The sequence below is a fragment of the Protobothrops mucrosquamatus genome, unplaced genomic scaffold (genome assembly GCF_001527695.2).
Source record: "Protobothrops mucrosquamatus isolate PMUCROS unplaced genomic scaffold, P.Mucros_1.0 scaffold395, whole genome shotgun sequence".
Classification (NCBI taxonomy): domain Eukaryota; kingdom Metazoa; phylum Chordata; class Lepidosauria; order Squamata; family Viperidae; genus Protobothrops; species Protobothrops mucrosquamatus.
The window spans coordinates 38641-54277 of NW_015386726.1; the positions used below are offsets into that span (position 1 = coordinate 38641).

The following is a 15637-nucleotide window of genomic DNA, read 5'->3' on the forward strand; positions in this document are numbered from 1 at the left end:
GATGCTCTTTTGTTTGCGGTCGCACTATAGCGCCATTTAGTTTCACTTACGTAACGTGAACTAAACTTATGCGCAGGCGATACAAATGGTATATTTTCAGAAATTTAAATTGTCACGGGGAATTTTATGAAAACCTAATGAAAATGTTTTTAAATAATGCTATGAAATTTTTTTAAAAAGTCAATTAAATTAAAAAAAAGGAAAGTGCTTCAGTATCGGATAAAACCCCTACCACCCACCATGAAAGCTGGAACGCCCACTAGTGGGCGGTAGGGACCAGGTTGACTACCACTGTGCTAAACTGTCCATTTCCCTCAAAGACGAATCATATAAAAAACAACTTATAAAAATTGTCTGCAGAAAAATGCATTCTTTCCAATAACTCTTTCCATGGGAAAAACCATATACAGGTAATCCTTTACCCATGACCACAGGCTGGGACCAGATTTTCCATTGCTAAGTGAGGGGGTGGTTAAAAGAGTCACTTCTGAGTTTTACAACTTTTTTTGCCACCTTCGTTAAACAAATTACTGCAGTTGTTAAGTGAGTGACAATTGCCACAAAACGGGGATATCCTGGTTCTGACAGATGAAACTCTTCAAAGAACTTCAAGGGCATTGTTTATCTTAAAGAATCTTTATTTGAGTAGTATAGCATCCCTAACATAATCGAAGTCAAAATCTGAGTTCCCCTCCCGTGAGCACATAGTATCAAAGCACAACTCCCTCCTCCAATTAACAGTCATAAATCACATTCTCCAATTAGTTTGAAATGCAGGCTTCCTCTCCAGTTCTCCAGCCCCCCCAATTCTTATCATCTCTTTATTTCAATAACCTTGGTTCACAGACTAGTATTGTTATGTCTAGCTAAACTCTCATGCACATTCCTCCCCCAGTATCGTCTAACTCTTAAGAATAAAACAAAAGAAGAAAATGGTTGCATCCCCATCTGTTGTCAAAGCAAAAACATTTGATGTTAGCAGCGTTGACGAGATTGCTATTGCTAAGTGATGCAGTCATACAGTAAACTATGACATTACATGACCAGACCACCAGCCTGGCTGTAACCTCAAGATATGTGGGTGGTTAAGTGGGAAATGGGATGGGTCCAAGTAAGGAACTGGGGGGGGTATACCATAATGGGTGGGGGAGACCCAACCCAGGCTATGCACAAGTTGGGAAGGGTGTTGCAGCAAAATTGTGAGCTCAGATAAGCTAAGAAAGGTGGGCGCATGCAACTGAAGAAAGGCCTGGTTGTGGGGGGGGGGCAGAGACTTACCCAAGTGACCTTCCTGGCTGGCTTTCTCATTGACTCTGCTTGTGGGAGCTGGCAGAGAAGCTTTGCAAAGGCAGTCAAATAATCGTGAGAACCCCATATTTTTTTGAGGACTGGAGGCTAAAACATATAAAGAACGGTTGCTGGAATTGGATATGTCTGGTTTAATGAAGAGAAGGACCAGGGGTGACATGATAGAGGTCTTCCAATATCTCGGAGGTTGCCACAAAAAAGAGGGAGTCAAGCTAAGGTCCAAAGCGCCTGAAGGCAGGACAAGAAGAAACAGATGGAAACTAACCAAGGAGAGAAGCAACCTAGAACTAAGGAGAAACTTCCTGACAGAACAATTAACCAGTGGAACAGCTTGCCTCCAGAAGTTGTAAATGCTCCAACACTGGAAGTTTTTAAGAAGAGACTGGATTGCCATTTGTCTGAAATGGTATAGGGTTTCCTGTCTGAGCAGGGGGTTGGACTAGAAGACCTCCAAGGTCCCTTCCAACTTTATTATTATTTATTATTATTTATTAGTGACTGCAGCAGCTGGAATTCTGAAGCCCCATCATACGTCTCTGTTCAGTGCTGTTCAAACTTCATAACTTTCAAAGAATTGCTGGACAAACGGTTACACCTTGACTATCTATTGTGTATGGTGTGTGAAAAGTCAGAGGAATGCTAATTGCATTAACCATGGAAAGAACCCAAAGGTACTTTTCCAAAAGGTAACTGGATTTTCTTGTTTTTTTCCCCCGTAAAGCTTCTTGGATGAGAAGCAAAATGTTTTCAAGAAAAAAAAAACCCATGAAAGCCCAGTTGCCTTTTGGAAAAGCAGCTTCGGGCTAACCACAACCTGAATCATTGAGAATCTCCATAGACACTGAAAGAACCATACAAAGAGAAAAAAGTAAAAAATGAAACATTCCAGGGAATTCCAGAAGATTCCATCATGCGGCAGTCCAGCTGTGTCAGGGGTTCTTTGGCCATTTGCACAAAGTAAGACCCTGGTGATGCTTTAGGGTAGGAGAAGCCTGGGAACACATTAAGGGATCTAGGGAGGAGAGAAATATTTATAATACACAGATCTATCTACACAATGAACATGAAGACTTTGGGTTCTAATCCTGCCTTAGGCACAAAAGCCAGCTGGACAACTTTGGGTCAATCCCTCTCTTTCAATTCAACCCACCTTGTAGGGTTGCTGGGAGAATTGAAGGAGGAAGAAGAGTTACATGTGTGAGGGTTGAAGATTCATTCTCCGAGCTTGTGGGTTGGTTTCCGAATGCTTAGTTACCTGGCTAGGTAACGTCTTCAGTGGAGTTTAGGGGATGTTGTTGATAGGATTTCAAGTGTGGGTGTGCCAATGAGGGTCTTGTGATGTGTCAGGTGTGAGTCATCATTGAGAGGCTTGTGATGGGGAGGTTTCATCAGTTACCCTTCCAGTGACCCTGGCCTGATGGCAGATGTTTTATTACCCGAACTAGGTAGCTTCATCAGTGCAACTGATGATGTTACTAGTTTGGGGAATGAAACATCTGCAAAAAAACACCCAAGCTCAGAGAGCACCAAGGACCTCTCAAAGTTGAGGAACCCAAATCTAGACTGGACAGCCAGTAGTCTGAAATGGTATAGGGTCGCCTGCTTGAGCAGGGGGCTAGAGTAGATTAGAATTAGAACAGAATTAGGGTAGGATAGAACAGAATAGAATATAATTAGAGTAGGATAGAATAGATTTAAAGTAGAGTAGAACAGAATAGAAGTAGAATTAAAGTAGAGTAGAATAGAATTAGAGTAGAATAGAATTAGTAGAGTAGAGTAGAGTAGGAATAGAATAGAATAGAATAGAATAGAATAGAATAGAATAGAATAGAATAGAATAGAATAGAATAGAATAGAATAGAGCTGGAAGGGACCTTGGAGGTCTTCTAGTCCAGCCCTCTGCTCAAACAGGAGAACCTATACCATTTCAGACAAGTGATTAGAAGACCTCCAAGGTCCCCTCCAGCTCAAGTCTGGTTCTGATTAGATGGAAGGGGAAGGTTAGGCAATTAGCATTTCAACCTATTCTCCAAAGCGCCTGAAGGCAGGACAAGAAGCAACGGGTGGAAACTGACCAAGGAGAGAAGCAACCTGGAACTAAGGAGAAAATTCCTGACAGAATCATTAATCAGTGGAACAACCTGCCTCCAGAAGTTGTGACTGGTCCAACATTGGAAGCTTTTAAGAAAAGACTGGACAACCAATTGTCTGAAATGGTACAGGCCAGGGTTTGCTGTCTGAGCAGGGAGTTGGACTAGATTCACTAGAAGACCTCCAAGGTCCCTTCCAACTCTGCTTATTCTGCCTGGAGCCCCCCACCACCACTTTGCCCCCTCCTCAATGAAAGGCTTATTCAGTTCTCCCTCCTCACTGCCCCCCCTCCCGCGTTAAGCCTAGAATCGGGAGGCAGGGGCGTCCATTCTAGATTCTAGAATCATGGGTCTTCAAACTTGGCCCTTTTATGACTTGTGGACTTCAACTCCCAGACTTCCTCAGTCAGCGTGCCTGGCTGAGGGGCTCTGGGAGTTGAAGTCCACAAGTCATAAAAGGGCCAAGTTTGAAGACCCCTGATTCTAGAATCTAGAGTGGACGCTCAGGGTACTTCCAAGGGAGGGGCGCCCCCTCCCTCTGAGCGCCCCCTCCCTCAGATACCCAGACCAGAAATGCCTCCACTGTAACTCCAGCGTCCCCCCACCCAAGAGTCTCCAGACCCCCCCAAGCAAGGGAAGGGGAGGCTTCCACGAAGCAGCCCCTCCCCACCCAGGACTGCAGCTAGGGCGTCCTTTCTCTCCAGAAAACAAAAGTGGGGTGGGGGTTCTTTGCAGCAAGGCGCAGGGGGCGCCTGTCTCGCCCAACAGCCCCTACCCAAATGCACGTTCACCGCGCATCTCAGCAGAACTCTTTCTGGGGGTCTCAGCCCTCTCTCCCCCCCCCCCGTCTTCTCCAGTCACTCATGCCGGCTTCGGTTTAAGAGTCGGGGGGCTCCGCCGGCATCGCTTCCCCGCCCAGCCAAGCTCCCGCGGAGATGATGTAGGAAAGAGCCATAGCTGCCTCCCCGCACCCTCTCTTCCGAAACGAGCATGGTGCGGGGGGGGGGCTTTGCCCTGGGATCGGGTAGTGGGGGTTGGGATGGCTTGAGGAGGGGTGGGGGGGTCCTTGCCAGCAATTTTGCCTTTCTTGGGGGGGCGCGCTCTAGCCTTAACCTTGGAGTTGGGCACAGCGGGGGGGGGAGGAGGAGGAGGAGAAGGGGGACGTTCCAGACATGGTTGAGGGGGGGTTGTCTGTAGACCCTCCCTCAGAGCAGCCCCCTCCCCCTTGCAGACAAAAGCCCTCGTCTTTCCACGGGGGAGGGCCCTTCAGCTTGCCTGCAGACCCCCGGAGGGGAGGGGGCTGCACCGAGGGAGCCCTTCCCTCCCTGGCTGGGTGGTCTGGGGGCTCCGGGGAGCTGCCGGAGAGAAAGGCGCCCTGAAAAGCGCAAGTGAGCGCCCGAGGGAATGTCTGGGGCGCTGGAAGCGTCCTGCACTGCCTCCCCCCCACCCTTTTTTCTTGAGTTGGGAGGCTGAGAAGTGGGGGTGGGGGACAATAAGCAGACCCCCAAGGATGCCTTTTTGGGGGGAAGGAGAGGAAGGAGAGGGACTCTTCCCATATAGCTGGTCCCTGAGGTGTGTGGATCTTCAGAGAAAATGGATGCCAAAGAGCCACCCCCACACCACATCTGCACACCCGTAGATCCTGAGGCTTATGGTGAGAACCGGGTGAAATCTGTTGGCCAAAAGGACGGGGCAAAAAAAAAAAAAATTAGTTTGGCTTGAGATGCCAGCAAAGGAATTTCAGTGGATTGAGCTACCAGGGAATCGTTTTTCTTTCCGCTCTCCTTCCTTATGCGGGGACTGGCACGCAAAGAGTTAAAGAAAACTCTTCTGAGAAAGAGAAGAAAAAAGAAGTGTTTATTTCCCTGGGTTTCTTGGAGCGCTCTGAACTGGATTGTTTCCCCCCCCCCCCCCGCAGAGGTCTCCCTGCCAAAATAGGTAACGTCATGCAGACATTTCATTACCAAACAAGGCAGCAACATCAGTGCGCGGATCATGTTACCTAGTTTGGTAATGAAACGTCTGCAGGAAAACACCCCAGCTCAAGAGAGCTTTGAGGACCCCACGGCTCAGCTCTGAGTATTTTCTTCTAGGAGTATTTTATTTCTATTATATAGTGTCCGTGTAGTGGTGGGATTCAGCCAGTTCACACCACTTCGGCAGAATCGGCAGCTATTTTTTTTGTTGCCCAGGCCCAGAATTGACTTCCGGAAGTGGCATCCACACAGAGAACCGGTTGTTCAAAATATTTGAATCCTACCACTGTGTCCATGGTCAGCTTTACCACCTCCTGTGTTTGGGTTACTTGATAGCCCACTTTCCCTGCAAGATCTGATGTGGTTGAAGGTTATGTCTATATTTGGAGATCTGGAGTCAGTACTTGACCCAAAAAACTTTTCCCTTGATTATTTTTGGAGAGGAAACTCACCCCATCTCCAAGGCCGCTGCTCCTACTTTCTCAGTTCAGCTGGCCCAATTCTTTGTTTGAAGCTTTGGATATAAATTCTTACCTGTCCTCATGAAGTGAGGGTGTAGGAGTCTCACACCAAGGCCTGACTTACACCACAGTAGAAACTGTGAATGCTGCATTACACAAAATATTGGAGAAGCAGTCCAACAAGCTTTCATGGCTAAGATGGGGATTGAACTCAGAGTCTCCCTCTTTCTAGCCTGGTGCCTTCACCATGTGAAATATTGGTACCGCTTTGTAAAACCGTAGTAAGACCACACTTGGGAGTACTGCATCCAGTTTTGGTCACCTCATTATAAAAAAAGATGTTGAGACTTTGGTAAAAGTGCAAAGAAGAGCAACTAAAACGATTAAAGGCCCTGAAACAAAAACATGAAGAACGTTGCAGGATTTGGGTATGGCTAGTCTAGAGAAAAGAAGGACTAAGGATGACATGATAGCAGTGTTCCAATATTTATGGGGCTGCCACAAAGAAGAGGAGGGGGGGTCCACCTATTTTCCAAAGCACAGGAGGGCAGGACAAAAAACAATGGGTGGAAACTAATCAAGGAGAGAAAAAAACTGGAAATAAAGAGAAACTGAGAATAATGAACCAGTGGAACAGCTTGCCACCAGAAGTTGTGGGTGTGCTTCATCACTGAAGATTTTTAAGAGACTGGACAGCCACCTGTCTGAAATGGTATAGGACAGGGGTGTCAAACTGCCGGCCCACATGCCAGATGCATTACGTGGAAGCCACGCCCACCCCAGCACTGGCAAGGGGAAAAAAGTCACAATACGTCATAACATGTCACGTGACACGGCGAGTTTGACACCCCTGGTATAGAGTCTCCTGTTTGAGCAGGGGGTTGGACTAGAAGACCTCCTAAGTCCCTTCCAGATCTATTCCGACCCAGATTAAGCTAGCTCTCACTATTCCTCGCAACAGCCTTGCCAACAATCCCGTGACTGAATTCTCTCCTACGTGCAGGAGCCATTTTGAATCTGCTTGGCTGCTCTGCAAGGGAGGTGAGAAGACGAGAAAAATTCTGTTGGAGCGTGGAGGTTCGTTCTCTAAACTTGTGGGTTGGTTTCTGAACGCCTCATTACCAGGCTAGGTAACATCTTCAGCAGAGTGTAGGGGATGTCATTGTTGATGTTCATCTGTTTATAAGGGCTTCAGGTGTGGGTGTGTCGAGTGAGGGTCTATGATGGATCTTGTGACTGGTTAGGTGTGAGTCATCAGTGAGAGGCTTGTGATGGGTCTTGAGTTGAGGAGGATAATAATAATAATAATAATAATAATAATAATAATAATAATAATAATAATAATAATAATAATAATAATAATAATAATAATAATAATAATAATAATAATAAAAGTTGGAAGGGACCTTGGAGGTCATCGAGTCCAACCCCTGCTCAGGCAGAAAACCCTATACCATTTCAGACAAATGGCTATCCAGTCTCTTCTTAAAAACTTCCAGTGTTGGAGCATTCACCGCTTCTGGAGGCAGGTTGTTCCATTGGTTAATTGTTCTAACTGTCAGAAAGTTTCTCCTTAGTTCTAGGTTGCTTCTCTCCTTGATTAGTTTCCATCCATTGCTTCTTGTCCTGCCTTCAGGCGCTTTGGAAAATAGCTTGATTCCCTCTTCTTTGTGGCAGCCTGAGATATTGGAACACTGCTATCATGTCCCCCCTCATCCTTCTCTTCATTAGACTAGAGACAAACCCAATTCCAGCAGCCGTTCCTTATATGTTTTAGCCTCCAGTCCCCTGATCATCTTTGTTGCTCTTCTCTGTACCCTTTCTAGAGTCTCAACATCTTTTTTACATCGTGGTGACCAAAACTGGATGCAGTATTTCAAGTGTGGCCTTACCAAGGCATTTTAAAGTGGTATTAATACTTCACGTGATCTTGATTCTGTTAATGCAGCCTAGCACTGTGTTGGCTTTTTTGGCAGCTGCAGCACACTGCTGGCTCATATTTAAGTGATTGTCCACTAGGACTCCGAGATCCCTCTCACAGTTACTACTATTACACCAGGTCAGGGTCATTGGGAGGTGAACTGCTGGTGAGGGGGAGGAGGGGGCTTGTGTGGGTTGGTTGAGGGTCGGTGCTGTCTCTGGTTGGCTATGCGGTTGATTTGGATTCTGAGGGGTTCGCAGGCTAGTTGTCAATCAATGTGTCTGTTTTGTTTTGCTGCACATGCCACCACCAGGTAATCCTGTGGCTTGTCTTGTGCTTGGTTCAGATGGACTTCCTCCCATAGTACTTCTGGCGTCCCTTGAAGCCCCAAGCCCGTCTCCTTGCCCCACATGGAAGCACAAGGTCCCCCTCACAGTCACTTCCAGGCAGGGACAGAGGCCAATCTGTCCTCAGGAAGGGCCCTGAGTGCCCCCTGGACTCCAACCGCAGAAGGACAGGTTGCTTGAGCAGCTCAAGAAGCCCCTGCTGGACTTCTGCCACTCCTTCTGTCTTAGCCTGTCTCCGTTGTCAGGACAACCCAGCTGCCAATCATGTAGCAGCAATGGCCAATCAGACAACACCGCTAGACAGGCAGGCAGGGAAGGAAGGCTGAGGGGAAGGCAAGATGGCTGCTAGGGGCGGTTTCTGTCACCACCGCCTTGACGACAACTGTGCTGAATGAACAGAGCCAAAGAGTGAAATTTCAATTCAATTCAATTCAATTCAATATAGGAGAGGCAGCCAGGAAGGAGGCAGCAGCTGAGGAAACCGTGGGAGAGGCGCTTTTTGGCTTCCCTCAGAACCACCCTGAGGGGAAAATTTCCCTCAGAGGCAGCCAAGTGGGGAGAAGTCAGGAGGAAAAAAAAGGAAGGGAAATTAAACTGAACGGAAATAGAAATCAGAAATTTTAAAAGATTTTTTTTAAAAAATGAACTCTGTGGGAAAAGGGACTTGGCTTCAAAGAGAGCGACCACTGAGATGTACAGGGATTAATACGACAGAAGTAGAGAAATCGGCCGTATTTGTAGTCCTCACTTGGCGACGTAATAAAGCATGTCACGACTCTCATTGATCGCTAAACATTTTAATAGTTCAGTCTCAAAGATGCTTTTTTCAAGAGGCAACTGGACTTCTTTATTTTTCTTTGAAGATGTTTCGTTTCTCATCCGAGAAGCTGAGGAAGCTTCTCGGATGAGAAGCGAAACAGCTTCAAAAAAAACACAAGGAAGTTTAGTTGCCTCCTGGAAAAAGCACCTTTGGGACAACCATAACCTGGATGACTGAGAATCTCCATACACATTTAATAGTCCAGGTTACGGGCATTAAACTGCATGGCGTCACGTGACATATCATAGCCTATCGTGATGTTTTTTCCCTTGGCGGAGCTGGTTTGGGCGTGGCCGCCAGTTTGACACCCCTGGTCCAAGTTATCACTTTGTTTATTTATACTTCATATTTCTTAACTGCCCATCTCCCTCAGGGAATGGCTCTTATCGTTGTTAACTGAATCCCTCCAGGTTTAGGTAAGATCCCATCCAGATCTCAAGCCATTCCCAGCTTGGTCCTTCCTAACCTCAGTGAGGTACAAACAGTTCTGGACTCAACAACCACAATTGTGCCCAAGCAAGACAATTGCCCCGTTTTATGACTTTTCTTGTCACTATGGTTAAGTGAATCGCGGCACCTGTTAAAATTAGTAACACAACTGTTAATTGAATCTGGCTTCCCATTGACAGTCAGAAGGTCACAAAAGGTGATCACATGACCCTGGGACACTGCAACTTCCCTTACAGGAAGACCTCAACTTACCATTTGTTTAATGGCTGTTCAAATACAACAGCATTGAAAAAAGTGACTTATGACCATTTTTTTTACACTTACAACCATCGCAGCATCCCCCATGGTCATGCCAAATTCGGACACTGGACAACTGGTTCATATTTATGATGGCTACAGCGTCCTGGGATCATGTAATTGCCTTTTATGGGCTTCTGGGGAATCCTGATGTATTTCCCAATTACAGTGATTCACTTATCAACTGTAGCAAGAAAGGTCTGCAAAATTCACTTTAACAACAGCCTCCCTTAACAACAGAAATTTGGGCTCAATTGTGGTCATACTTCGAGGACTACCTGTATGAAGAACCGAGCATAACTACTATTCGTTCAGCACAGCATAACGTTGCTGAACCCTTGTAACCACCATTAACCGCGGACTTCCTCTATATTGGAGACACGGAATAAAACGTTATGAAAGTATAGTGAAAATGGACTTTAGAGAATCTAGTGTAGATAAAGAGTCTTTAGAGAAAGAGATTAAAGGGCTTGTAGATAGTAAGTAGTTAAAACAGGAAATAGTTTTATTATTAAAATTACATTTCTGCACGTATCTTCAACTTTCTTTGATTTGAAAGCTTTCCTTTTGTGAAAGAAAACTATCCCCGCAGTCACATTTTCTATCCAAATTCTGCCCAGATTTCCAGTGCTTTGTCTCTATTGAGTCTGAGTCAATAGAGTTATTGATGGTTCAAAAAAACCCAACCCCCCCAAAAAACATCAACCAAGCCCTTTGTCCTGGCAATAAGCTAAAAACAGTTATTTGTCCATGGCAATGATGGTCATTAATATCCAGATCATGTTGCACATATATTATATACAATTAAGAAGCTTCTGCAGAGTGAATATCCTACTTTTACCAGCTAGAATTTCTGAGAATAAAATAGCAAACATTTTTAAGTGTTTTTAGTTTTTTGCTTTTCAGTAAGAAAAGATGGCTAGTTGCAAGATGGATGGACTCAGTTACAGTGGCAACGGATGTACCCTTTGAAAACCTGAAGGATCAGGTTAGGCCAGGGGTAGTCAACCTTGGCTCTTTTATGACTCGTGGACTTCAACTCCCAGAATCCCTGAGCCAGCATGGCTCAGCTTGGAAACCTCTCCCTTTCCCCTCAGCATGGCTGGCTCAGGAATTCTGGGAGTTGAAGTCCACGAGTCATGAAAGAGCCAAGCTTGACTACCCCTAGGTTAGGCCGATTGTCTTGGGAAAAAAACTATGTGGTAATTAAGAGTTGATAAGAACTCTTGTGGCAGATAATCAATCAAAAACTCCCAGGATTGAAAAGCTTCTCCTATCAACGGTTTCAAAAGTTAAAAATTTTATTTCCTCTCTTCATTGCTTCTTTGTGTACACTATCTATACTGCTGTATAAATAATCCAGCCATTTAAATTTACTTCACAGTGCGGACAGTTCTATGCAAATTATAAATATTGTTATTTCTCCCTTGTGTTAGGTTGTTAAGGAATTATCAAATCAATATAGCTTTGCCAGAAAGAAGCACCGAGTTTATTTCCTGTACACTGGTGGATCACCCTTTAAATGGTTGGATCATCACGGTCCAATGAAAATAAAGTTCCAGAAACCTCCATAAAGTTACAAAACTGTTTCCTGATGGATTCACTGAGGAACAATAAGATAACTGTTCCTATACTATACTGTTAACTATTCCTATACCCAGCACTGATGGTGTTGCCTTGTTTAATAATGAAATGTGTGCAAGAAAACAACCGAGCTCAGAGAGCATCAGGGGCCTATCATTTCCATCCTGAGCTACAAATATTCTCCTCCATTTGCTCCTGTACTTTCAACACCCAATGAAACCCATGTTAGTACCAGTTTCTCTCCAAGATTAGATTCTCCACAAACTATCCCAAGATTTTATTCAAAAGGGAAACTAGAACACTGTCCACCAAAGAATATATTTATTATAGTACTAGAGACAGAAGCAAAAATCTAAAAAGGGAGGAGATCTCTCCTTATACACTTACACAAACGAGAATATACATACGATTGTCGAAAATAATTGTATTAAGCATGTGATGTGATGGGTGCCTTGGTTAGTGAAGTCACATGTGGAATCCGTGAGACAGTGGAACAGAGTTACAAAAATAATGATGTATTTGAGTGAACAGTGTGTTATACGAACATAGTAAGTTTCTAAAGATATTTTTTTATGGCTTGTCATATAAGGGCCTTGCTTCCCAAAGCCTTTGCTCACCCCTCTCAGTATCTCTGTACTCCTGGGCCTTCTGTGGCTGAGTAGAGAGAGTTAATTTTGCCCCTGGGAAGGGGATGGTTTTGCCTGTTCTAATCAATGCCATTTTTTTCTCCTACAGTGCAGGCTCTATGGATAAACTCCTATGCATACTCTTATGAGACGCAAGCTGACTGCGCAACCTGAAGCTCATTCCACACTCCATACACTGATACGGTTTCTCTCCTGTGTGGATCCTCTTATGAATAGTGAGAGATCCATTTTCACGGAAGCTCTTTCCACACTCTGTGCACTGATATGGTTTCTCCCCTGTGTGGATCCTTTTATGAGACGTTAGGGATGATCGCATTGTGAAGGTCTTTCCGCACTCCATACACTCATATGGTCTTTCTCCGGTATGGATCCTTTTATGGGAAGTAAGGTCACTGCTGCGCTTGAAGCTTTTCCCGCATCCCATGCACTCATACGGTTTCTCTCCTGTGTGGATCCTTTTATGGGAAGTGAGATCACTGCTTAATCTGAACGTCTTTCCACACTCCATACAGTGATACGGTTTTTCTCCCGTGTGGATCCTTTGATGAGATGTAAGCTGACTGTTCAATCTGAACGTCTTTCCGCACTCCAGACATTGATAAGGTTTCTCCCCTGTGTGGATCCTTTTGTGGGAAATAAAGCAACCTTCTTTGCTGAAGCTCTTTCCACACTCTGTACACTTAAACGGTTTCTCCCCCGTGTGGACACTACTATGGAAAATAAGGGAATTACTCTGGTTGAAGCTCTTTCCACACTCCAGACACTGATAGGGTTTCTCCCCCGTGTGAATCCTTTTGTGGAAAGTAAGGGAGCTGCCTCTGCTGAAGCTCTTTCCGCATTCAATACATTTATATGGTTTTTCTCCCGTGTGGATTGTTTTATGGCAAATAAGGGCAGAGCTGCCTCTGAAACACTTGCCACACTCCATGCATTTATACGGTTTTTCTCCTGTGTGGATCCTTTTATGGCTAGTGAGATTACTCCTGTTTTTGAAGCTCTTTCCGCACTGCACACACTTGTATGGTTTTTCTCCCGTGTGGATCCTCTGATGTGCAGTAAGGTGACTATTCCATTTGAAGCTCTTTCCACACTGCATACATTTGTAGGGCCTCTCCCCGGAATGGATCATCTGATGGGTCGTAAGAGAGTATCCCTGGCTGAAGCTCTTTCCACACTCCATACATTTGTATGGTTTCTCCCCTGTGTGGATTGTTCTATGAGACACCAGGGCAGAGCTGTCTCTGAAGCACTTCCCACACTCCGTGCATTTATATGGTTTCTCCCCTGTATGGATCCTTTTGTGGGAAGTAAGATGACTACTGTTCCGGAACCTTTTTCCACACTCCGTGCATTTGTATCGTTTCTCTCCCGTGTGGATGGTTTTATGGCAAGTGAGGGAACTGACGTTGCTGAAACTTTTCCCGCATTCCGCACAACTGTACGGCTTCTCCCCCGTGTGGTTCCACATATGATACGTCAGCTGACTGCTCAACCTGAAGCTCTCTCCACACTCGATGCACGTGTATGGTTTTTCACCCGAGTGGATCCTTCTGTGAGAAATAAGATGACTGCGTTGCCTAAAGCTCTTCCCACACTCTATACATTTATAAGGTTTTTCTCCGGTGTGGATCCTATGATGGGAAGTTAGGTGGCTGCTGCTCCTGAAGCTCTTTCCACACTCCTTGCATTGATATGGCTTCTCATTGTGAAGCTTCGTCTGGACATTAAGCAGACTGCTCTGCTTGAGGCTTTTTTTCCCATGCTCTAGATATTTATGCGCTCTTTTGCCCGTACGTGTTGTTTTTTGGGAAGCAAGGTTACCGGGATCACTGAGCTCCTGTCCGGACTCTGTGCATTTATAGGAATTCTCCCCAGTGTGGATTTCTGGACATGAAGGAGGAGGGAAGGTCTGCCCGCAAGACAGTTCAGGATTTCTGCCTTCATCATAGTTGTATTCCGTCTCAGTTGCACACTGATTATCTAAGTCCAAGTTATTTTTTAATATAGTGCTATGTAGTAGCCAAGAGTTAGTTCTGTTTTCCGTGTGTTCCTGCTGGATTGAGGACTCAAGGACTTCCACACCTTGGGAAAGGGATGCATTATCTCCCATATACTGAAGGTGGTATTCGTCCTGTATCTTTGAGCTCCAGTGACTTTCAGAAGTCTCCTGTCCCACTTCTTCTTCGAATGTTTCTGACATCACTCTATCTAGTTCCTGATCATTCACAGTTTCCTGCTCATCTCCTACTTGGGGGGAGGGGGGGAATGAATGAGAAAAAGAAAAAAAGAGAGAGATTAAAAAAAGAAGTGTAAATCTTCTACCGTAAGACCTTTCACACAGAAACTGGGTGAGGCACCAAATATCAACTCCTATTAGTTAATAAGCTAATTCTAATGGGAGTTGATCAGCATTTCCAAAGTTCTCTTTCTATATTGTTAAAACTTATATACCTTAGTACTCAACTGCTTTGATACCGATCAAATGCATTTTGACACCAACATTTTGTCCCGCTACTCATCATTTGTTTGGTACACAACACACAAGCTAGAACTTGTCGTTGTCAGCTGCCTTGTGAATCACTACATTATTCCTTATGGGAAAAAATTGTTTGGTACTCATCGTTTTTGGTACTCATCATGCCTCCCGGAGCCAATTAACAATGAGTGCTGAGATACCACCGTATTAGATTTTGTTTACACAACTATTTCAAATGTTATTTCTTTGCTGGAGTATTTCCCACTGATTTCGTGGGCTGTTTTTTTTCCCCCTGGCCAATAAAGAAAGATTTAAACAAGGAACAAAAAAGGAAGAGGAAAGAAAAAAAGCAGTAATGAAAATGTGTTTTAGTTAAAAGGATTGAGATGTTGCTTGCAAGCATTAGGATTTTGGATTTTAGCCAACTGGATTTTAGCCAATCAACCGAACACGAAACTTTTAAATCTTGGAGACCATCATTAACCTGGATTGGCTAGGGCAGGGGTAGGCAACCTTGGCTCTTTTATGACTCGTTGACTTCAACTCCCAAAATTCCTGAGCCAGCCAGGCATGCTTGGATGGAAATGAATTAAAATCTTGAAAAAGAAAGAAGGGGAAAGTCTCAGGGACAAATGACTGCATAGGGCTGTGGTGGCGAACCTATGGCACGGGTGCCAGAAGCGGCACTCGGAGCCCTCTCTGTGGGCACGCGTGCCATTGCCCCAGCCTTGCCTCCCCCTGCGACCCCCTCACCAGCAGCTCCCCTGGAGGAGAGTCACCCCCGTGTGTCCCACACAGAGCAGCGCAGCCAAGGACATGGCAGCTAGGCAGCATAGACAAGACTCTGCCCTCACACCCCATCACGCACAGTTGATGCTGGGGGGCGCGGGCAAGGGCGTGGCCGCCATGGCGCTGCTGGGCTGCCTGGGCGATCTGCAGTGGGCCCTGGAGGCAGTGAGTGGCCCTGCAGGCGGGGGGGGGGGCGGAATGGGGGCAGGGCAGGGGATGGAGCGGGGGCTGGGCCAGTTTTTGGGCACTTGGTCTCTAAAAGGTTCGCCATCACTGACCTATGGCATGCGTGCCCAGGTGGAACGCAGAGCCCTCTCTGTGGGCACGCATGCCATCACCCCAGTCCTAGCCCTTCAGCTGGGTTTTATAAAACCTTTTCGCTTTAGGCCTCCGCCGCCGTGTGCAAAAAAAAAAAAAGGTTCAATGCTTGGAATGTATGCGTAACGGAAGAGAAGCCAGACCTAAGCATGA

The 15637-nt window shown here is 45.5% G+C and overlaps 1 protein-coding gene across 1 annotated transcript in view; it reads right to left on the bottom strand.

Moving 5' to 3' along the window:
* LOC107287503 overlaps positions 1 to 15637 on the bottom strand; it is a 134721-nt gene that overhangs the window by 37208 nt on the left and 81876 nt on the right. Inside the window, 1 exon segment of the mRNA XM_029284153.1 lies at positions 12051 to 13582. Coding sequence (XP_029139986.1) covers positions 12051 to 13582 — 1532 coding nt within the window.